This window comes from Dendrobates tinctorius, unplaced genomic scaffold, assembly GCF_039654945.1.
Source record: "Dendrobates tinctorius isolate UK_male_01 unplaced genomic scaffold, ASM3965494v1 ptg000032l, whole genome shotgun sequence".
Lineage (NCBI taxonomy): Eukaryota > Metazoa > Chordata > Amphibia > Anura > Dendrobatidae > Dendrobates > Dendrobates tinctorius.
In genome coordinates this window covers 3,327,501-3,352,190 of record NW_027361700.1, presented here as the reverse complement: position 1 = coordinate 3,352,190, position 24,690 = coordinate 3,327,501, and the positions used below count along the sequence as shown (strand labels likewise).

The 24,690-nt window shown below is 45.0% G+C and overlaps 1 protein-coding gene across 5 annotated transcripts in view; it reads left to right on the top strand.

The window, feature by feature from the left end:
* MLX (MAX dimerization protein MLX) overlaps nucleotides 1-24,690 on the top strand; it is a 57,445-nt gene that overhangs the window by 3,266 nt on the left and 29,489 nt on the right. For 3 of the 5 annotated variants that reach the window (XM_073572318.1, XM_073572321.1, XM_073572317.1), the window contains exons 2-5: nucleotides 1,992-2,028; nucleotides 9,399-9,482; nucleotides 21,193-21,299; nucleotides 23,288-23,387. In XM_073572318.1, coding sequence (XP_073428419.1) covers nucleotides 1,992-2,028; nucleotides 9,399-9,482; nucleotides 21,193-21,299; nucleotides 23,288-23,387 — 328 coding nt within the window. The remainder of the gene's footprint in view (nucleotides 1-1,991; nucleotides 2,029-9,398; nucleotides 9,483-21,192; nucleotides 21,300-23,287; nucleotides 23,388-24,690) is intronic. The other 2 variants (XM_073572319.1, XM_073572322.1) reach the window with 1 other exon arrangement.

Sequence of the window (24,690 nt, the reverse complement as noted above, 5' to 3'; positions counted from 1 at the left end):
TCTCAGCTGCATCATTTGCGACTTGTAGACAGGCTGAATACATGTTGGAATTACCTAACAAACAGGCATTCCACACATGTATTCAAGCTGTCTAGCAGTCGCAAATCATGTAGCTGAGGCAACGAAAACTAAATCTCCGAGCACGCCAAAATACTCAGGAGACCACCCGAGCATTCTCGTTGAGAACCAAGCAACGAGTATACTCGCTCATCACCAATAGTTCCTCACATCCAGATAATAGATATCACAACCGTAGCACATGTATCAAGATCCAGCCGACAACCGCATGTAGTACAGTCCCAGCCGGTGTTTTCCAAACATCTTTGTGGGTTCAGTGATGGGCAGAGGAGCAGATCTATATTCCACCAGATTGAGCCATGTTCCTTGGGCTGTTCCTTGCAGAGGGAACCAGACACGTTTTGTATCCACAGATCCCATTCAGGACATTCTGCCACAGGATTGGAAGGTGGGGGGGGGGATCCTTCATTCTTCGATTGTTCAAATAATCTGCATATTTATCCTAAATTGTGCAGTGGGCTGATGCAATACGTAATCAGCATGCATTCACAAATTAACATACAACAAGAGTCAACCTACAGTCTTATATGAAACAATGGCTTTATTGAGACCTGTGAGAAACTATCAAGAGTAATGGAATGATTGCTTTTACCTTTATCTTATGTATACATAAGATGCAGCCCACATTGTCTTTGCCTGCTTACTGTCACTGAATGGAAACATTGATTCGTGAAGCTGAACACTTTCCAGGTGAAATCCGTGCACTTGAACTGATGAGCAAGCAAATCTCCAATAAAACACAACAATAAGTTTGATGTAATCAGTGCTCTGTGCTGGAAAAAGACTGCACCCCTTAGAGCCATGGATTCTGCTTTACCTCCATTGGTCCAGTAGTCTTTAGAACAAGGCCAGATCCTCATCACCATCATATGTCAGCGAAGAGTCAGGAGTCGCACAGAGTCGTCTGATTATATTAAAGGGGTTTTCTACTTTTAGCAAAGTGGACACTTATTGTTTCCTGTCATGTATAAAAAAAAGTGCTCTCCCTCCCTAGGTCCTACCCTTATTCTCTTTTCAGTGTTTTGGTTACAGAAATGCAGAGGTGACATTACATTAGCAGCTCTCAACTCTGCAGCCAATCACTGCTGTCGACAGCTCATGCCATCTACTTTGACAGAGATGTTGATCTCATTGATTGCAGGGGTGTTGTGAGCTGTCAACACGACGTCTCTCCTACAGCCAAACATTTAGAGGGAGCAGCTGGACCTTGGGAGGGTGAGTACTATCTGTCTTTGATATTGGGCTCCAGTTTTCTAAAGTAGTAAACCCCTTTAAAGCGCCCGTTGCACACTGCGATATCGCTAGCAATATCGCTATAACGTCACTGGTTTTGTGACGCAGCAGCGATATTGCTAGAGATATCGCTATGTCTGATACTTACCTCCGACCGGCTCCCCCGCTGGTTATCACTGATCGCGCGAGAACATCCTGGGCCGTTTCTCGTCGTCAGCTTCCTGCTGTGGAGACGAGCAACGAGTGGACGCGGGCGGGGGGACGTCATCATCGCCTCGTCTGACAGGTAAGTAGAGACCCCCGACCCCTGCGATGTCGCTGGTGAGATCTGCCTGTGTGGCAGCTCACTAGCGACCACTTAGCGATGCACCAGCGATCCTGACCGCGTCATATCGTTGTCGGGATCACTGGTGCATTGCTAAGTGTAACGGTCCCCTTAGTCCATGGTTTTGGAGTTTTAATGTAATGCTGTGTCATTAGCCAAGAAAGAAGGCATGATTCTGCCAATTGACTTTTATTTTCATTTCAAGCTTCTGGCCACAAAATCTGACCTGGGTCTTTTTGTGGAGCAGAGTTTTCAACTTTTTCCCCCACACATTACACTTTATTTTGTCAGTGAAGAAATTGCAGCCGTTTTTGTATTTTTAATATGTTGTTTTTTTTCTCTTGGGATGTTTTAGTCTGACTCATCCTTCAATGATAATGCTGTGGAATCCGGTAAGACTCATCAGCCATATTTTATTTCTAGTCTATAGTTTTATTGTTTATTTGTGCCGGGTACCAAGTGGGACTTATCATCAGCAGCAACTTTTCGTAATGTCCCACAAAGGACTGAGAGCTACAGTGCCTACAAGTAGTATTCAACCCCCTGCAGATTTAGCAGGTTTGATAAGATGCAAATAAGTTAGAGCCTTCAAACTTCACACAAGAGCAGGATTTATTAACAGATGCATAAATCTTACAAACCAAAAAGTTATGTTGCTCAGTTAAATTTTAATAAATTTTAAACATAAAAGTGTGGGTCAATTATTATTCAACCCCTAGGTTTAATATTTTGTGGAATAACCCTTGTTTGCAATTACAGCTAATAATCGTCTTTTATAAGACCTGATTATCTTGGCCCACTCCTCCATGCAGATCTTCTCCAAGTTATCTAGGTTCTTTGGGTGTCTCATATGGACTTTAATCTTGAGCTCCTTCCACAAGTTTTCAATTGGGTTAAGGTCAGGAGACTGACTAGGCCACTGCAACACCTTGATTTTTTCCCTCTTGAACCAGGCCTTGGTTTTCTTGGCTGTGTGCTTTGGGTCGTTGTCTTGTTGGAAGATGAAATGATGACCCATCTTAAGATCCTTGATGGAGGAGCGGAGGTTCTTGGCCAAAATCTCCAGGTAGGCCGTGCTATCCATCTTCCCATGGATGCGGACCAGATGGCCAGGCCCCTTGGCTGAGAAACAGCCCCACAGCATGATGCTGCCACCACCATGCTTGACTGTAGGGATGGTATTCTTGGGGTCGTATGCAGTGCCATCCAGTCTCCAAACGTCACGTGTGTGGTTGGCACCAAAGATCTCAATCTTGGTCTCATCAGACCAGAGAACCTTGAACCAGTCTGTCTCAGAGTCCTCCAAGTGATCATGAGCAAACTGTAGACGAGCCTTGACATGACGCTTTGAAAGTAAAGGTACATTACGGGCTCGTCTGGAACGGAGACCATTGCGGTGGAGTACGTTACTTATTGTATTGACTGAAACCAATGTCCCCACTGCCATGAGATCTTCCCGGAGCTCCTTCCTTGTTGTCCTTGGGTTAGCCTTGACTCTTCGGACAAGCCTGGCCTCGGCACGGGAGGAAACTTTCAAAGGCTGTCCAGGCCGTGGAAGGCTAACAGTAGTTCCATAAGCCTTCCACTTCCGGATGATGCTCCCAACAGTGGAGACAGGTAGGCCCAACTCCTTGGAAAGGGTTTTGTACACCTTGCCAGCCTTGTGACCCTCCACGATCTTGTCTCTGATGGCCTTGGAATGCTCCTTTGTCTTTCCCATGTTGACCATGTATGAGTGCTGTTCACAAGTTTGGGGAGGGTCTTAAATAGTCAGAAAAGGCTGGAAAAAGAGATAATTAATCCAAACATGTGAAGCTCATTGTTCTTTGTGCCTGAAATACTTCTTAATACTTTAGGGGAACCAAACAGAATTCTGGTGGTTTGAGGGGTTGAATAATAAATGACCCTCTGAATAAACTTTTCACAATTTAAAAAAAAATTAAACAAAGAAATAACATTCTTTTTTGCTGCAGTGCATTTCACACTTCCAGGCTGATCTACAGTCCAATTGTCACAATGCCAAGTTAATTCCGAATGTGTAAACCTGCTAAATCTGCAGGGGGTTGAATACTACTTGTAGGCATTGTATATACAGGGTCCCATACTGCGCGTCTATACCACGCCAGCTTCACTTAGGGCAATTATTGTATATCATATTACGGCCTTATGTACAAAACCATAAGGACTCTATATACCTCCACTTAGACACTAGACATGGCTTTTCTTAAGTTCATGAGGCCAAAATCATAATTTAAAGATAAGGTTTTACATCTGTCTTAATAATATACTTTGATTCCCCTGAACGTCTGCCGTCTATGACCGATGACCAATACAGACCTAACAGGAAGTCTCTTTACCTTGCATGAGTGATCCACCTCTCTAACTCCTGACCCAGTTGCTCCATCCTCCCCCTGCAAGAAAGTTTTGTTGTGACTCATGGGTCATACCGGGAAAATTGACCTCCTTTTTCTTCTAGTCTGTTTTTAATCACATGTCATAGACCCAATGGAAAATGGAAGCATTAGCTGGGTAGAAAGGCAAAATGAGCAATTGTAAGAATACAGTGCTATATATTGTGATTATTGCAATATATTGTGAGGATAAAATTGTTAATGGGAGGAGTGCTTCTTTTAGAATATGCAAATTACCTCTTCAGAGAGGAAGAGGACTTGAACTCTATAGCGCCACCTGTTGGAAGCAGCAATCCTACAAGTCACTATCGACCCTCTAACAAGCCTTGAAATGTGACTTAGGATAAAAACCAAATCCGAATCCCTCTTTACAGACAGTGTTTCAGGGATATTGCCCCTTGTTCGTTTTAAGGTCTATAAAGACTTGTAGGATCACTGTTTCCAACAAGTGGGCACTATGGCGTTTAAGTCCTCTTCCTCTCTGAAAAAGCAATTTGCATATTAAATTTCCAAGAGGAGCATTGCATGGCGAATAAGCCTCATTATCTTGGCATGCCAGAGCCACTATGCTACTCTATACATTGTTTGGAACCTCTCCACTTTCCGAGTGAATAACTTTTGAAAATTCACTGATGCATTGCAAATAGCCGAGGGTTCTAGGGTTCTCACTGATGTCAAGGGGGGAAGGTTTCTGTAACTTCTGTTCATTTCACCTGTGGTCTCTCCATGTGGAAAGGGACTGTCACGTGGACCCATCCTGTGTGACACGACCCGCAGGCCGATAACTGAAACAACAAGACACGGCACGTGAAACTGTCCTGTGTGACACGGCCCGCAGGCCGGTAACTAAAACAACAAGACACGGGGGAAGGGTAAACAGTTACAACGGTGGGCCCTGCGATAGGGAACGGGGACGTGGAGACCTTCTGCACTCCCCTGAGTCAGTGTCCCTCACACTCCTAACGTTCCCTATACAGGTTCCTCACCTGTCGCCGATCAGGATACCTGTCACCCTAGCACACCCTACACCTATCCCTTGCTAGGGAGCTGGGTGATGCAGGCACTGGCCCCACCGCTGTACTAATACACATCAGGGAAAAATACAAACAGGGAAACACCACTTAGCTTTGCTCTGTTGCTCTTGCTCCAAGCAACAGAGTTCACCACCAGAATGCAGCTTTCCTCCTGAATAGCTGCCACCAAGCTTTGTCAGAGCTGCAAGGAAATCCCCTCTGACTCCTTCCACACCAGGGCTCTGACTGAGCTGCCAGGACCTCTCTCTAGATCCTTCCTCCACCAAGGATGGTTAAAATGAACACTATCACCAACAGTGATTGCAACACCTGACCCGCCTTTATAGCAGAGCCAGAGCAATCACACCTGCTTTATAATCACATGCACTAAACTAAAGAAACCAGAGTGCAATGACGCTCACCACCACCGGGGGCAAACCAGAACAAAAGACACCACTGTTTAATAATCCTAATGGCCACCTGGGGCAAAACCAAAACTTAAGCACAAGCTTAAGGGAAAAAAAAAAAGGTTACATGTGCTTTTATCTGTCATGATTCAGCATGGATCATGACAGGGACCTCTCAGTCTTAGATTGGTGGAGTTGTTGCTACCGGATCTCCACCAGTGTAACATTTTTAACCTTTCTGAATTATGTAAATCTCAGGATTTGTTTACTCTATATGGGCAGCATATGTCTGAATATGCCACTGTACCTATGGGTACATTTCAACTAATTTATCCATAAGGCTCTACTGATCCAACCCTTGCTAAACCAGTGTCCATTTGGCATAACTTGGGGTGGTATGTGTGGGCATACAGGGGCATTTTTGACTTTCCTATTCATTCCTGCAAAAATGTAAGGTATTCCATAATCAGGGTCAGTAGGAGCGTGTTCTCCTAAGTACTCCCATCTTACACTATCCATAGAGCTTCAGTATGATTTTTATTTTTAATTATGCTAATATAGTGCTTATGTTTTGCTAAAAAAGTCAGAAATGGCATAGTATGTCATAATCCAGTTTACTCTCAGATTTCTTGCAGAAATTTCTGTGACGGTCTAATGTAGTTGCAATGCATTAAATAGGGTTTGGCGAAATCTATACCTCTACTACAGATATCGCCCCATTCAGATAAATGATTTAGTGTCACCAAATTTGCTTTTTCAAGTTGGCAATGTGAGAATGTACCCTTAGGCTATGTGCTCACGTAGCGATTCTGAAGCAGAATAAACCTGAGCAGAATCGCACACCCTGCTCCCGGGAAAACGCATGCGTTTTTTGACGCTCGTTTGTCAAGCGTTTTTGCATGCGTTTTCCTAAGCGTTTTTGCCCATATAATTGATGGTATGCGGAATCGCGTGCGATTCCGCAAAATTAATGAACATGCTGCGTTTTTAATCGCTAAGCGTTTCCGCAGTGGTTAAAACGCATCATTGGCACAACGTGCGTTTTTCATTAAAAATCAATTGGATGCTTTTCTTAAGCGTTTCTGCAGCAATTCACTCTTTGGAAAGGGCTGAAACATGCCGTCTGGAAAAGGCAACCTTCAAACACAAGATAACTCGAGCAGTTTGCTCTTGAGGAGTTGGCCAAGATATCTGTTGAGAGGTGCAGAAGTCTCATTGAGGCTGTGTGCCCATGTAGCGTTTGTTTTCTAAGCGTTTCTGCAGTGCTTTTTGACAAGCAATTCTGCTGCAGAAACGCTTAAGAAAAGCATCCAATTGTTTTTTAATGAAAAACGCACATGTTGTGCTAATGGTGCGTTTTTATCCGCTGCGGAAACACTTGGCGATTAAAAACGCAGCATGTTCATTAATTTTGCGGAATCGCACGCGATTCCGCATACCATCAATTATATTGGCAAAAACACTTACTAAAACGCATGCAAAAAACGCTTGACAAACGCTTACAAAAGCGCATCAAAAACGCATGCGTTTTCCCGGGAGCAGGGTGTGCGATTCTGATCAGGTTTATTCTGCTTCAGAATCGCTACGTGGGCACATAGCCTAAGGCTGTGTGCCCACGATGCGATTAAGCGTTTTTGCCGTGATTTTCGTCGCAAAAATGTTTAAAAATCGTGAACAGAACGCCCCCCATGCATTCCTATGGCATTCCGCACATGCTGCGCTTTTTTCCGCGGCGGAATCGCATCGCGGAAAAAATCGCAGCATGATCATTCTTTTGTGCGGAATCGCAAAGAATTGCCGCGATTCCGCACCCATAGGAATGCATGAGAATCGCTTACTTCCCGCATGTGGCTATGCCCACCTTGCGGGAAGTTAAGCGTCTCGTGCGGTTGGTACCCACGGTGTGGAGGAGAGGAGACTGTCCTCCAGGCCCTGGGTACCATACCCCTGTAAAAAAAAAAAAAGAATAAAAAATCGGGGTATATTTACCTTCCGACGTCCCGCGCTGCCATCCCGGGCCACAGTGTTTCCAGTAATGCCTTGCGGCAAGGTCCTGTGATGACGTGGTCTCGCGAGATCGCTATAGTAACGCGAGACCAACGTCATCACAGGTCTCGCAAGGCATCGCTGGGAACGCTGAGGCCCGGGATGGCAGCGCAGGACGTTGGAAGGTAAATATACCCCGATTTTTTTTATCATTTTTAATATTCTATCTTTTACTATTGAGGCCGCATAGGCGGCCTCAATAGTAAAAAGCTGCTTACACTTGTCAAACACTATGTTTGACGAGTGTGACCAACCTGTCAATCACTTTCCAAGCGATGCTTCAAATCGCTTAGAAAGTGCTTGAGAAAATCGCGGTGAAATCGCGCTGAAAAAGCTGCGCAATTTCTGGGAAGGAGTCCGTTTTTCACTGTGCATTTTAAAACGCTACGTGGGCACATAGCCTAAAGGGGTTTTCTGAACCAAACACACATTTTTACAATGCCGCAATTTCACTGGAGATTGCTGAATCCTGACCGTGTGCAACATATATATTGTCAGTACCTCCCAGGCGGTTATGTACTAACAAACTACTTTTCCTGCTTCTCTATTTTGAGAGAAGCAGATGAGAATCTATTTGGCACATGACCAAGTATGCGAATTTCATGTGAGTGGTCACATGACGACTGCTCAACCGCAATTCCTGACAGTTCACATAGTACACATTATCCAGCTTTATCAGTCTACATTGAGTAAGGGCCCTGTGACACATAGCGACTCACCAGCGATCCCGACAACGATATGAACTTGTCAGGATCGCTGGTGAGCTGTCAAACAGGCAGCTTCACCAGCGATCAGGACAGCGACACGCGGGTAACAAGCAACGCACGTCGCTTAGTTACCCGCTGTGTACGTTAAGATACCAGCGCTCTGGTGCAGGGAGCTGGTAACCAAGGTACACGTCGGGTTTTTAAGCGCCGCGCGGCGCTTAGAAACCCGATGTTTACCTTGGTTACCAGGCTCCAGCGATGCGTGCTGGCCAGTGGGAGACCAACGACCAAAAAAAAGGCCAGGCCATTCGAGCACGATCAGTGATACCCGGCAGGGGGGCCGGTCGCTGATAAGTGTCACACACAGCGATCTCGCTGGTGAGATCGCTGTTGCGTCACAAAACTTGTGACTCAGCAGTGATCTCGCTAGTGAGATCGCTGTGTGTGACGGGGCTTAAGAGTCAATGCAAATGTATGTGTTTGTGTGGCTCTGTAAATCCTTTTAGTCTTGTGTACACTGCATTGTGATGCACCATTATCTTTAGTTTAATCTTTAAGGACATTATAAATGTGAGTTCAAAAATAATCCATGTCTAAAGCCCCCGTTACACACTGCGATATTGCTAGCAATATCGCTGTAAAGTCACCGATTTTGTGACGTTACAGCGATATTGCTAGCGATATCGCTGCATGTGATACTTACCTCCGACCGGCTCCCCTGCTGGTTATCGCTGATCGCGCGAGAAGCTCCTTGACCATTCCTCGTTGGCCACTTCCTGCGGCACTTCCTGTGGCGCCGACGAGCGACGCGTAGAGCCGGGCGGGAGGACACAGGATCGCCGCGTCTGACAGGTAAGTAGCGATCCCCGACCCCAGCGATGTCTCTGGTGAGATCTGCCTGTGTGGCAGCTCACTAGCGACCACCTAGCGATGCACCAGCGATCCTGACCGCGTCATATCGCTAGTCGGGATCGCTGGTGCATCGCTAGGTGTAACGGTACCCTTAAAGCAGAGGTAAGACTCATATAGCCAGTCTTATAATCACATCTGCAATATCATTTATTGTCAGTATATGCTCCTGTGGTTTTTCTGTGTTGTGCAGCAGTCAAACTTCTATGTGCCTTGTTAGCTGTCAGGGATAGCAGCTCCGGCTGAGGCTGATTGTTTCCCTGTTATAGGTCATATCATGGAGCGAAAAGGAAGCATAGTGTCCAGAGCGAACAGCATCGGCTCCACCAGTGCGTCCTCTGTCCCAAACACTGGTAAGCTCACGTCTCATTTCTTTCTTTTCTTTGTTTCTTGTGTTTTTGTGTCCATTGTAAAAAGAAACCATTATTCTGCTCTTTATATGAATACAAGCCCAGTTAGGATCTTGGTGAGAGCTGCTCCCGTCAGAACCATTGCGTGTTGCCCTTTTGAAACTTGGTGCAATACTTTCTCAGTTACTGGGTACCACATCTGATCTGCAGGTGGTCACATTGGCTATGGGATGACCCTTCTCTGTCACAGTTGAATGGAAGCCAGAGCATACTGTGAAGTTATTTAAAGGGGTTGTCCAGCCTTGCAGTGCACTGTGACTGTTGACTTGGGAATCCGGTTCCGGACTACCCCTTTAAATAACTTATAATTGACAGGTGGCACATAATGATTTATGTGATTGCGTATAAGTATGTGATTTGCATACATGCTGTCACGTGCTAACTAAACGTGCACGGCCTCGCTCAATGCAATTGTATTGAGCAAGATTGGACAGTCTAGTCGGAATGTGGCATGAAGTATAGTACAGACCAAAAGTTTGGACACACCTTTTCATTCAAAGAGTTTTCTTTATTTTGATGACTATGAAAATTGTAGATTCACTCTGAAGGCATGTGGAATTATATAATTAACAAAAAAGTGTGAAACAACTGAAAATACTGTATGTCTTATATTCTAGGCTCTTCAAATCAGCCACCTTTTGCTTTGATTACTGCTTTGCACACTCTTGGCATTCTCTTAATGAGCTTCAAGAGGTAATCACCGGAAATGGTTTTCACTTCACAGGTGTGCCCTGTCAGGTTTAATAAGTGGGATTTCTTGCCTTATAAATGGTGTTGGCACCATCAGTTGTGTTGTGCAGAAGTCTGGTGGATATACAGCTGATAGTCCTACTGAATAGACAGTTAGAATTTGTATTATGGCAAGAAAAAAGCAGCTAAGTAAAGAAAAACGAGTGGCCATCATTACTTTAAGAAATGAAGGTCAGCCAGTTCGAAAAATTTGGAAAACTTTGAAAGTGTCCCCAAGTGCAGTGGCAAAAACCATCAAGCGCTACAAAGAAACTAGGTCACAAGAGGACCTCCCCAGGAAAGGACCAAGAGTCACCTCTGCTGCGGAGGATAAGTTAATCCGAGTCACCAGCCTCAGAAATTACAGGTTAACAGCAGCTCAGATTAGAGACCAGGGCAATGCCACACAGAGTTCTAGCAGCAGACACATCTCTACAACAACTGTTAAGAGGAGACTTTGTGCAGCAGGCCTTCATGGTAAAATAGCTGCTAGGAAACCACTGCTAAGGACAGGCAACAAGCAGAAGAGACTTGTTTGGGCTAAAGAACACAAGGAATGGACATTAGACCAGTGGAAATCTGTGCTTTGGTCTGATGAGTCCAAATTTGGTTCCAACCACCGTGTGTTTGTGCGACGCAGAAAAGGTGAACGGATGGACTCTACATGCCTGGTTCCCACCGTGAAGCATGGAGGAGGTGTGATGGTGTGGGGGTGCTTTGCTGGTGACACTGTTGGGGATTTATTCAAAACTGAAGGCATACTGAACCAGCATGGCTACCACAGTATCTTGCAGCGGCATGCTATTCCATCCAGTTTGCGTTTATTTGGACCATCATTTATTTTTCAACAGGACAATGACCCCAAACACACCTCCAGGCTGTGTAAGGGCTATTTGACCAAGAAGGAGAGTGATGGGGTGCTACGCCAGATGACCTGGTCTCCACAGTCGCCAGACCTGAACCCAATCGAGATGGTTTGGGGTGAGCTGGACCACAGAGTGAAGGCAAAAGGGCCAACAAGTGCTAAGTATCTCTGGGAACTCCTTCAAGACTGTTGGAAGACCATTGACAGTGACTACCTCTTGAAGCTGATCAAGAGAATGCAAAGAGTGTGCAAAACAGTAATCAAAGCAAAAGGTGGCTACTTTGAAAAAACTAGACTATAAGACATATTTTCAGTTGTTTCACACTTTTTTTGTTAATTATATAATTCCACATGTGTTAATTCATAGTTTTGATGCCTTCAGAGTAAATCTACAATTTTCATAGTCATGAAAATAAAGAAAACTCTTTGAATGAGAAGGTGTGTCCAAACTTTTGGTCTGTACTGTATGCAAATTGCTTACTTGCAGTCACATGTCGGCTTCCGACACTACAGAATCTGGCGAAATCGCTGTGGTGTCACAAAATCAGCGATCTCGCTAGCAAGATCGCTGTGTGTGACGGGGCCTTAAGCGACGCATCAGCGATCCCGACAACGATACGACCTGGTAAGGATCGCTGGTGCGTCGCTAAATGGTCGCTAGTAAGCTGTCAAACAGACAGATCTACTCAACAACGCAGCAACGATCTGGCGATCCATACAATGACCTCGGCGGTCGTTGGTACCTTGTCACACAGCAGCTATTCTGACGACTCACGCCTGCGTCCCTGAGTTCTGCGTCGCCAACGAGGTCGCTCATCGGTATCAAACACAGCGATGCATGCTGGCCAGCGGGACGCCAACGATCAGAAAATGGGCTGGGACATTCGAGCACGATCAGCGATATCCAGCGGGGGGGGAATCGGTCGCCGCTATGTGTCACTCTCACTGGTGAAATCCCTGTTGCGTCACAAAATCGGTGACGCAACAGCGATCTCGCTAACGATCTCGTTATGTGAGACAGAGCCTTTAGGCCCGACAATTCCTTTAATATCAGTAGAAGAGTAAAGGCTTTTTACATGTTAGATAATGGGTCTAATGAGTATTCATAAGGACACAGAATCCCTCATCAGCTGATCCCTGTCGTGTTTACAAGAGGTGATGATTGGGAACCAAACTGAGACGAGTTCTGCAGTCACATATTTTTGGCTGGAATTCCACTTAAAAATGGCTTATGGGAAAAAGGTTGCGACTTTTAAGTCCAACACATTTGGCTCTCTTCTCAGCCCCTTTTCCATCTATGTAACTGTTTTTTTCCTGCAAAACAGTCTGAACTAAAAAAAACCTTTTACATGGGGCAATTATTATTCAAAAAAGTCATTATGCAAGCTTCATGCATGTGAGTTTCACTGGTTGTGTATGAACCGAGGTTTCCAGACCAGCCTCCGATCTCCTGACACAAACTCAAGTGCCTCATAAGCATATAAAGCTGTTGAGGTTGGGTCAGGAGACCCGGGACTGGTCCGATAATCATGGTGCGAACTGTGAAATGCAAATGAAGCTAGCTTTAAGCTGTACATCCATGTCTGTTTTCAAATCTGGATGTGCACACATTGAGTATTTGCAGCAGATGTTTCTGCGCAAGAGTATTGGCAAGAAAAATGTTGTGGAAAATAATAGCATTTTTTAATGCGCTTTTCCATTCCATTTGAACGGTTGAAAAATGCTGAAAGAAGTGACAAGCTGCAGATTTGAAAAAACTCTGGTTCAAATCCGCAAGGAAAAAATAAGCAGCATGCGAGTGCAGAAACATTGCTGGTACTGTAAAGTGCAAAAACCCTTGGAAAAAGTGGCAAAAACATAGCTTAAAAAGGAAGTGTGTTTTCATCCTGTGTCCATATTGCCTGTTTTTTTTTTCCTCATCCGTTTCTATAACCTAAAGAGGTATAAACAGTCTGATCCGTTATTTATCCATTAGCTATAAGCCACTATAGAGCAGTTAAAAAGAGATGGCGCTCTGAAGTACAAAAGTCTGTCTTCCGTTTTGCATCTGCTTTATACGGATCGCCATAGACTTTAATAGCAGAGTCTGATCTTCCAAATGGATGAGAATCATCACGAAACAATCACTGACCTCAGAGAGACCAGTGAAAGAAAACACTGCGGCAGCCGGCAAAGGCGCTCAATCAGTGAGTTCCTAGGTGCATTGCTCCCTGGGAAATACGAATATGCAAATAAAGTCCGTGGAGCCTCATTTAACCCCTTCACCCCCAAGGGTGGTTTGCACGTTCATGACCAGGCCAATTTTTACAATTCTGACCACTGTTCCTTTATGAGGTCATAACTCTGGAACGCTTCCATGGATCCCAGTGATTCTGACATTTTCTCGTGACATATTGTACTTCATGTTAGTGGTAAAATTTCATTAAAATAACTTGCATTTATTTGTGAAAAAAATGGAAATTTGGCAAAAATTTCGCAATTTTCCAACTTTGAATTTTTATGCCCTTAAATCACAGAGATACGGCACACAAAAAACTTGATAAGTAACATTTCCCACATGTTTACTTTACATCAGCACAATTTTGGAACCAAAATTTTTTTTTGTTAGGAAGTTATAAGGGTTAAAAATTGACCAGCGATTTCTCATTTTTGCAACACCATTTTATTTTTACGGACCACATCACATTTGAAGCCACTTTGAGGGGTCTATATGATAGAAAATACCCAAAAGTGACACCATTCTAAAAACTGCACCCCTTAAGGTGCTCAAAACCACATTCAAGAAGTTTATTAACCCTTTAGGTGCGTCACAGGAATTTTTTGAATATTTAAAAAAAAAAAAATTAACATCTAACTTTTCACAAAAAAAATGCTTCAGGTTCAATTTTTTTTTATTTTACCAAGGGTAACAGGAGAAATTGGACAGCAAAAGTTATTGTGCAATTTGTCCTGAGTACACTGATACCTGATATGTGGGGGGAACCACTGTTTCGGCGCATGGCAGAGCTCAGAAGGGAAGGAGCGCCGTTTGACTTTTTCAATGCAAAATTGGCTGGAATTCAGATCGGACGCCATGTCACGTTTGGAGAGCCCCTGATGTACCTAAACAGTGACCCCATTTTGGAAACTAGACCCCCCAAGGAACTTATCTAGATATGTGGTGAGAACTTTGAACCCACAAGGGCTTCACAGAAGTTTATAGCATACAGCGGTACAATTAAAAAAAAATCATATTTTTTCCACAAAAATGATCTTTTCACCCCCAATTTTTATTTTCCCAAGGGTAACAGGACCCTAAAAGTTATTGTGAAATTTGTCCTGAGTACACTGATACCCCACATGTGGGGGTAAACCACTATTTGGGCGCATGGCAGAGCTCGGAAGGGAAGCAGCGCCATTTGACGGTTTTGGCTGGAATTGAGATCGGACACCATGTCGCGATTGGAAAACCCCTGATGTACCAAAACAGTGGAAACCCCCCACAAATGACACCATTTTGGAAACTAGACCCCCCCCCCCCAAGGAACTTATCTAGATGTGTGGTGAGCACTTTGAACCCCCCAGTGCTTCACAGAAGTTTATAACGCCCGGGCTAGAAAATTAAAAAATCGTATTTTTTCCACAAACATGATCAATTAGTCCCCAATTTTTTTTATTTTCCCAAGGGTAACAGGAGAAATTGGACCCCAAAAGTTGTCCAATTTGTCCTGAGTACGCTGACACCCCATATGTGGGAGAAAACTACTGTATGGACACACGTCGGGGCTCGGAAGGGAAGTAGTGACGTTTTGGAATGCAGACTTTGATGGAATGGTCTGCGGGTGTCATGTGCATTTGGGGAGCCCCTGATGTACCTAAACTATTGAAACTCCCCACAAGTGTCCCCATTTTGGACACTAGACCCCCCACAGAACTTATCTAGATGTGTGGTGAGCACTTTGAACCCCCAAGTGCTTCACAGAAGTTTATAACGCCCGGGCGTGAAAATAAAAAAATCATTTTTTTCCACAAAAATGATATTTTTGCCCCCAATTTTTTATTTTCCTAAGGATAACAGGAGAAATTGGACCCCAAAAGTTGTTTTGCAATTTGTCCTGAGTAGGCTGATACCCTACATGTGGGGGTAAAACACTGTTTGGGCGCATGGCAGAGCTTGGAAGGTAAGGAGCACCATTTGACTTTTTCAACTCAGAATTGGCTGAATTGAGATCAGACGCCATGTTGCATTTGGAGAGCACCTGATGTGCCCAAACAGTGGAAACCCCCCAATTATAACTCCAACCCTAACGCCAACACACCCCTAACCCTAATCTCAGCCCTAACCCTAGTCCTAGCCCTGGCCCTAACCCTAGCCCTAATGGGAAAATGGAAATAAATACATTTTCTTTTAATTTTATTATTTTTCCCCAACTAAGGGGGTGATAACGGGGGGGTTTGACTTACTATTTATGGCGGTTTTTATTTTTGACAGCTGTCGCACGCTAAAAGACGCTTTTTATTGTTAAAATAGTTCTTGCCACATATTGAGAGCTATAATTTTTCCGTATTTTGACCCACCGAGTCATGTGAGGTCTTATTCTTTGCGGGACGAGTTGACGTTTTTATTGGTACCATTTTCGGGCACGTGACATTTTTTGATCGCTTTTTATTCCGATTTTTGTGACGCAGAATGAACAAAAACCAGCGTTTCATGAATTTCTTTTGGGGGGGTGCGTTTACACTGTTTCGCGTGCGGTAAAATTGATAAAGCGGTTTTATTCTTCGGGTCAGTACGGTTACAGCGATACCTCATTTAGGTCATTTTTTTATGTTTTGTCGGTTTTATGCAATGAAAACTATTTTATATAAAAAATAATTATTTTTGCATCGCTTTATTCTGCGAGCTATAACTTTTATTTTTTTGCTGATGATGCTGTAAGGCGGCTCGTATTTTGCGGGACAAGATGACGTTTTCAGCGGTACCATGGATATTTATATGCGTCTTTTTGATCGCGCGTTATTGCACTTTTTGTTGGGCGGTATGATAAATCATTATTTTTTGCTTCGATTTTTTTTTATTTTTTAAGGGGTTCGCTAAAGGGGTTAACTAATGAGACAGTTTTATAGGGCAGGTCGTTACGGACACGGCGATACCTAATATGTGTACTTTTAATTTTTTTTTATTATTTCCAAAAAATGGATTTATTGGGGGAATATTTTTATTTTTTTTTCTAATTTATTTGGCGATTTTACTTTTTTTTTTTAAAAACTTTATTACATAGTCCCACGTGGGACATCACTGTCCTGTGACAGATCGCTGATCTGTCACATCACAGATCACTGTGACATATCAGCAATCTGTCACAGGCAGTGCAGAAGGCTTCCTCATGCATGCGCTTTGCAGGCACTGGGGAAGTCAGCTTCCTGCAGGCCCCCGTCGCCATCTTGGATTCGGGGGCCTGCAGGGAAAAGCCCCCCGCAGCAGCGCTGCACATTGCCGATGCTTCCCTTTAACAAGGTGTGCAAGGGGTTAACGTGTCGGGGGCTGTCCGTGACCGCCCCTGACACATTTTGCCGGGTATCAGCTGTGATAATCAGCTGACAACCGGCCGCGATCAGCGGCGCTCACCACGTGGGCGCCGCTGATCGCGCTAGACGTACAGTCCCGTCCATGGGCATAGGGGCCCTGTCCCATGGACGGGATAGTACATCTGATGTCAGAAAGGGGTTAAGAGTCTCAAACACGGGACTAGCCAGATCTTCCTCCAGGGAAGGACCAAGCCAAGGGGTGGCTCCTTTCGGAAACCACCATTACCACCATATTAAGTGGCCCTTTAAGTCAATATCCAGCTCTTTACGAGTTTACAGATATGACAAGGGAAATACCAAGGCCAGGTATCCATCCACAGACAGCTGTTTCGGGGTGTTGCCCCTCATCAGTGTGGAGTAGGATTCTGGCTAGGTGGGAGCAATGCCTAGTAGACCAACATCACGAAACAATCACTGACCTCAGGGAGACCAGTCAAACAAAACACTGCGGCAGCCGGCAAAGGCGCTCAATCAGTGAATTCCTAGGTGCATTGCTCCCTGGGAAATACGAATATGCAAATAAAGTTCATGGAGCCCAGCAAAGGAGTGGCGCCTTTCGGAAACCACCATTACCACCATATTAAGTGGCCCTTTAAGTCAATATCCAGCTCTTTACGGTATTTCCCTTGTCATATCTGTAAACTTGTAAAGAGCCACTTAATATGGTGGTAATGGTGGTTTCCGAAAGGAGCCACTCCTTGGCTGGGTCCTTCCCTGGAGGAAGATCTGGCTAGTCCCGTGTTTGAGACTCTTAAATGAGGCTCCACGGACTTTATTTGCATATTCGTATTTCCCAGGGAGCAATGCACCTAGGAATTCACTGATTAAGCGCCTTTGCCGGCTGCCGCAGTGTTTTCTTTGACGGTCTCCCTGAGGTCAGTGATTGTTTCATGATGTTGGTCTACTAGGCATTGCTCCCACCTAGCCAAAATCCTACTCCACACTGATGAGGGGCAACACCTCGAAACAGCTGTCTGTGGGTGGATACCTGGCCTTGGTATTTCCCTTGTCATATCTGTAAACTCGTAAAGAGCTGGATATTGACTTAAAGGGCCACTTAATATGGTGGTAATGGTGGTTTCCGAAAGGAGCCACCCCTTGGCTTGGTCCTTCCCTGGAGGAAGATCTGGCTAGTCCCATGTTTGAGACTCTTAAATGAGCCTCCACGGACTTTATTTGCATAAATGGATGAGAATAGGACATGCTCACAGATTGGACACACGGATTTGTTTTAAAGTTATGTTCAGATGGCTGTAGATTCTCTCATCCAAAAGGGCCCCGTCACACATAGCGACTCACCAGCGATCCCGACAACGATATCACCTTGTCAGGATCGCTGGTGAGTCGCTATGTGATCGCTGTTGAGCTGTCAAACAGGCAGCTTCACCAGCGATCAGGACCAGCGACACGCGAGTAACAAGCGACGCACATCGCTTAGGCCTGTTTCACACTTGCTTTTTTTTGCAGCGCGTTTTTCCCGCAAAAAAAACGCATTGAAAAACGCATACAAAAGCATACAACTGCTGCGTTTTTTTCAAGCATTTTTATGAGCATGCATGAAAAAAACGCAGCGTTTTTATGCGTTTTTAGTGCGTTTTTACCGCGTTTGCGTTTTTTTCCAACATTAGGTGGCCCCTCACACTAACCCAAACCATGACTTTACTAACCCTAACCCTGACCCTAACCCTTAACCAAACCATACTTAACCCTAACCCTGACCCTAACCCTTAACCAAACCATACTTAACCCTGACCCTAACCCTGACCCTAACCCTTAACCAAACCATACTTAACCCTAACCCTGACCCTAACCCTTAACCAAACCATACTTAACCCTAACCCTGACCCTAACCCTAACCCTTAACCAAACCATACTTAACCCTGACCCTGACCCTAACCCTTAACCAAACCATACTTAACCCTGACCCTAACCCTTAACCAAACCATACTTAACCCTAACCCTGACCCTAACCCTGACCCTAACCCTAACCCTGACCCTAACCCTTAACCAAACCATACTTAACCCTGACCCTAACCCTGACCCTAACCCTTAACCAAACCATACATAACCCTGACCCTAACCCTAACCCTGACCCTAACCCTTAACCAAACCATACTTAACCCTAACCCTAACCCTGACCCTAACCCTAACCCTAAACCCCCTTAACTAACCCTAACTTTACCCAAACCCCTAAATTCCATTGTCTAAACTAATGGTAAAAAAAAAAACGCATGTGCAAAAAAACGCATACATAAGCATGCCAATGCGCACATATGCTCACCATAGACTTATAATGGGTGTCTTGCTGTAAAAAAAACGCATTGCGCGCGCATGCGTTTTTTTGAGGCAAATCGGACGCACAAAAAATGCAACAAGTTGCATTTTGTGCGCCCGAGCGCATACCGCAAAAAAACGCATGCGCGGTAAAACGCGTACAAACGCATGTGTAAGCGCACATAAGCGCATCCCATGCAAAGTATAGGAAAAAAAACCGCATGCGCTATTTAGCGCTAAATTACCGCGAAAAAAACGCAAATGTGAAACCAGCCTTAGTTACCCACAGTGTACCTTAGTTACCAGCGCGCTGATGCAGGGAGCTGGTAACCAAGGTACACATTGGGTTTCTAAGCGGTGCGCAGCACTTAGAAACCCGATGTGTACCTTGGTTACCAGCTCCCTGCATCAGCGCGCTGGTAACTAAGGTACACATCGGGTTTCTAGGCACAGCGCGCCCCCTTAGAATCCCGATGTGTACCTTAGTTACCAGCTCCTGGTCGCTGGTCTCCTGCCTGTCACACGCAGCGTGCTGACCAGCAGGAGACCAGTGACCCCAAAAATGTCCAGCCATTTCAACAGCGATCAGTGATACCCGGCAGGGGGGCCGGTCGCTGATAGCTGTCACACACAGCGTTCTCGCTGGTGAGATCGCTGTTGCGTCACAAAACTAGCGAGATCGCTGTGTGTGACGGGGCTAAAGAATTGGGCAAATGACACTGTGATCAAACTCTGATAGTGTGATCCGATTCTCTCAGATGAAGAGATGAAGAAAAAAAATGTCTCCATTGTGTCAGTGTGCATAAATCGGGAGTGCACTCAGATGACGTCCAAGTGCAGTCTGATGATTTCCACGGACTGATTGACTTGCATGGCCGAGTGTGATACGATAATCTGATCAAACTGGGACATGTGCGTGGCCCCATAAACTTAACATGGATCCGAATGTGATCTGATGTTTTGTCAGATCACACCTGGCCTTAATGTGTATATGGCTCAATGAAACTCTGGTCTGTGTGCTGTCCGAGACAAAACACAGATAAGTGCAATGCATGTTTAAATGCTGCCTTAGATCACGTGGACGTTCCAAATCCTTGTCCAGATTTATCATGTGCAACAATCAGGCCATCCGCGATAATTTTCTCTCATTATGTATGTAAACTGTACAAGGGTATCTGCTAGTTGTCTGTACTGGAAATGGCGCAAGACAAATGACATCTGGTTATTGCACCATATAAATGTCTTGCAATCTACTATTTTTTAGCTATTTTTCTCTATGTAAAAGTCTCTCAATGATTAGAAGTCCACCTTATCAGCCTTGTCCTCTTGTAATCTCATTAGTACAGAGATGGTTAGGTCAGGATGCTGGGACAACATTTGTGAAGCCTGAATTGTATTTTTCGCTTGAAGGTAAGATAGCAGGGAAAGACATTATCTCCTCTAGTATACTTTCTCTGGCTGATTGGAGCAGGAATGATCCATTACTGAAGGGCAGCCCTGGGAATGCAACCTCTCTTAACCTGCTGGCCCTCTTGGGTCAGTCAATGGGTTCATTGTAGCATAATTAAATTTAGGGGGATCTGTTCACGTAAAGGGCCTGTCACACTAAGCGATTTCGCTAGCAATATCACTATAACTTCTGACGTTATCGCTGTGTCTGATACCTACGACCCGCTCCCCCGCTGGTTATCGCTGATCGCGCGAGAACAGGCTGGACTGTTTCTCGTCGTCAGCTTCCTGCGGAGCTTCCTGTGGAGAGACGAGCGTGGAGCCGGGCGGGAGGACGCAGGATCGCCTAGTGTGACTGGTAAGTAGCGACCCCCGTCCCCAGCGATGTCGCTGGTGAGATCTGCCTGTGTGGCAGCTCACTAACGACCACTTAGCGATGTACCAGCGATCCTGACCGCGTCATATCGCTGGTACATCGCTAAGTGTGACAGTACCTTAAGTCCGCTTTTAACAAGAGGTGGCAGACTGACCACTTGTGATCAGAGTCCTACAATAATGAACCCGATCTCTTTGCAGTGGCAGATACATGGGAGGGAAGGAGTTGTATGGAGCTGTGGTCGAGCACACATGCTGCAAAGAATATTAGATGATTGCAGATAATGCTATTCCCTGAAACAACGGGAGGTAGAACAAATGTAATAAATTTCATCTGGGATGACCATGCCATCTGTGTTTGCATGGTCGACAATAACTGTTCCCCATTCTCAGATGACGAGGACAGCGATTACCGGCAGGAGAGCATTAAAGATGCCTATAAAGACAGGCGCAGGCGGGCGCACACACAAGCTGAGCAGAAGCGGAGGGACGCCATTAAGGTAAGCAGCCCTGTGGTATGTTCTAGTTACACCCTTACATAACCTAAAAGGAATATGCCCTGAAGCTGGACTGTAGACTGCACAATGCTTAGGACAACCATCATATATGGCGATCAAGGCTGTATTTTTGCTATGCTGTATCCTGAGCACAGACTTGTTGCTATGAAGTTGTATTATAGAGGGCACTTAATCAATGACAGTATTTTTTTTTTTTCCATAATTACACACGGAGTCATCTGGTCTTAGATAATAAGTAACTTGCATACATAACACATGGCACTGGAAACCATTAGCTGCAATCACAACCTCATCTAATCCATGTTTGTTTTTAAGGGAGAGAAGGGAGCCAGGAGCAGTTTACTATTCATGGCACTGATAGGAAATAAGTGGGAAAGGGCAGGGGCTTCATTTGTCTTCTGTCCTACCTTGTTTTTCTTGAGGAAAACAGTGGAAAATCCTAATAGCATTATGAGGCCATGTACATATTGGCTTATCCCTCCACTCTCTGTCCTGGCAGATGTTCTGGGATAGAGTATTCAAGTTGAATTCTTACATATAGGAGAGGTCCCGAAGCCACCTATTCGCCTCTTCCTATTGAAACAATTACAAACTCAACTTGTGCGAAAAATGCAAGTTTATGGAGGAGTTGGGTGAATACGCTCACATCTGAACAATATTTGGCTACTTAACATATATGAATGGTTTGAAAAGATGGGCCTAGAAGGTATCAGAAGAGCAGCCATCAGACTATTGAGCGTGCTTACAGCTGCCACACACTGTATAGTGAGCGGTGACTGAAGCTGAGATTTCAGTACAGCAGCCAGTCACCTGTCTAATACTATTTACCGTATATACTTGAGCATAAGCTGAGATTTTCAGCCCATCTTTTAAGGCTCAAAAGTGCCCCTCTCGGCTTATACTAGAGTCTCTTACTGGGGTTTGGCGGGGGAGGGGAAGCGCGGGTGTCAGAGATCATGCCCCCTCCTGGCACGGTCTCTACAGCCCTCCTGCTTCTTCCATGGTCTCGGCGCCCCAGCTCTTCCTGCTTTCAGCGGTCAAGTGGTACCGCTCATTAAAGTCATGAATATGCGCAATAATGACCACATGACCGCTGAAACCTGGAAGCGCTACCGCACCGAGACCATGGAAGAAGCAGGGGGGGCTGCAGAGACCGCGCCAGGAGGGGGTGAGTATGACGGGGGAGGACCGGGAGCAGTGCAATATTCACCTGTCCCCGTTCCACCGCTGCGCGCCTCTGTCCGCGTCCTCTGACTGTAGCGTTCAGGTCAGAGGGAGCGATGATGTAGTCAGTGCGCACCCTCTGCTGAACGTCACTGCAGAGACTTGGGAGACAGAGCGGCGCGTGGCGATGGAATGGGGACAGGTGAATATCGCCAATGCCGGGGGCCTGAGCCAGCGGTGACACAGGCACCTGTCACCCATAGCACGCCGGTGTCCCCGCTTGCTCAGGAAGCATTTCTGCTAATGTAGTTGTAGGCCTGACTCGCTATAAGTCACCAGTCTCTACCCTGTGGATCTCCAGTTGTTCAAGACTACATTTTTAGTTTGCAGCTCTATCAGTGTGTCAAGAGTGGGAGAAGAGGGCTGCATTGACAATCCAACACAATGGGCAGCACTTTGAACACATTTTATAAGTGGTCATAAACTTGTAAATAACTCATGAAAGATTAAAGTTATGTTAAAACCAAGCACACCATTGTTTTTCTTGTGAAATTCTCAGTAATTTTGATGTGTCAACTTCAAAATGGCCACCATGGTCACCACCCATCTTGAAACGTTTTCCCCCTCCCATATACTAATTACTAATGTGCCATCAACAGGAAGTTGATATCACCAACCATTCCCATTTTATTTAGGTGGATCCATGTAAATGGCCCACCCTGTAGATCCAGAATGTTAAGAAACTAAGTTTTAGTTGAGTTTTATCTATTAACTGTTTAATTCATGTCTATTCTTGCCCAATGCAGAAAGGCTATGATGATTTACAGTCTATTGTGCCGACGTGCCAGCAGCAGGATTGCTCTATAGGCTCACAGAAACTCAGCAAGGCGGTCGTTCTGCAGAAGAGTAAGTGCGTTGTCTCTCCCCATTGCCGCCGCAGAGTTGTGTAATAGTTACTGGCTGCTGTGATGTAACAGGCTTCACTTCCTCCAGTATGTCTTGTGTACATCACAGTTAAAAAGGGAAGCAGTCAGCTGACAAGATCCAGTGTAGAGAAAATGCAATTAGAAGCTTATTAGGAAACTAAAAAGCCCTCGACTATTCCTGGCTTTTCGTTTCAAGTTAATCCAATGAGCTAATTATACAACTGGTTGCAAGTATATAGAAAAGAAATGTTTCTGGGTGGGAGGAAATGCATCAATGTCACATGCACTTTTTTGGGCCCCAGAGTGGAGAGTCTCCGCAAACAGCAAGTCCCACTTTGGTTTCTTTTTTACTTTAATGGGCATCATGTAGCACCACATTTCCCCATAAAGCTTACTGTGACGATGATAGCCTAATAGGCTAATAGCCGAGGTTTCAGCTGCAAGATTTACAGCCACTATCTTATGGGACAAGTAAAAAAGGGGGAGAAGCCAGCACTGTGGTCAGAACGCAATACATAAAGTGCATATGCACATATTAATTTCTAACTGTATTTCAAAATGAGACATTTAGCAAAAAATTGATCAATCGTTTGAGCCACCCGCCAGGCCAAGGCAGTCTCATATGGGGCAGTCCTACTCTACGTTTTTTATATTCGCTGTGCCATTGCGGCCTCCTAAATGTATTAAAAGCAAGACCATATTAAATGCACACTATACCTGAAGTGTTTCTGAATCACTCCCTTGAAGCCAGAAAGGTGAGCGCAGATAAAGGCCAGCCAGGTCCAGACAGACATTTCAGGTTTAACCTCCACACTCTCCTGACCAGCAATCACAGATGAAGTGTGATACAGGCCCAGACACAGGTGCACAATTAAATGTATTAACTGTATGTGTGTACAGCAGCCTAGATCAATCATAATGAATACAGAAAAAATGGCGAACGTGACACAGCGCGCACGGCAATCGTGGTGGTCTGCCACGAACCAACAAGAAGTAAAAAAAAAAGGGGAGTAGCCAGCGCTGCTTGTGGTCAGAACACAACACAAAGTGCATATGCACATATTAATTTCTAACTGTATTTCAAAATGAGACATTTAGCAAAAAATTGATCAATCGTTTGCCGTGGCGGGGTAGCTCAATCAGTCTGACCACAAGCAGCGCTGGCCTCTCCCCTTTTTTTTTATCTTAGGGGACAGTCGCTTTTGATGTAGCCATACTGGCCAAGTAGTTGACCAATGTCTTTGATTACTAACCAATGGGAATTTGTTTTCTACGCCAAAATT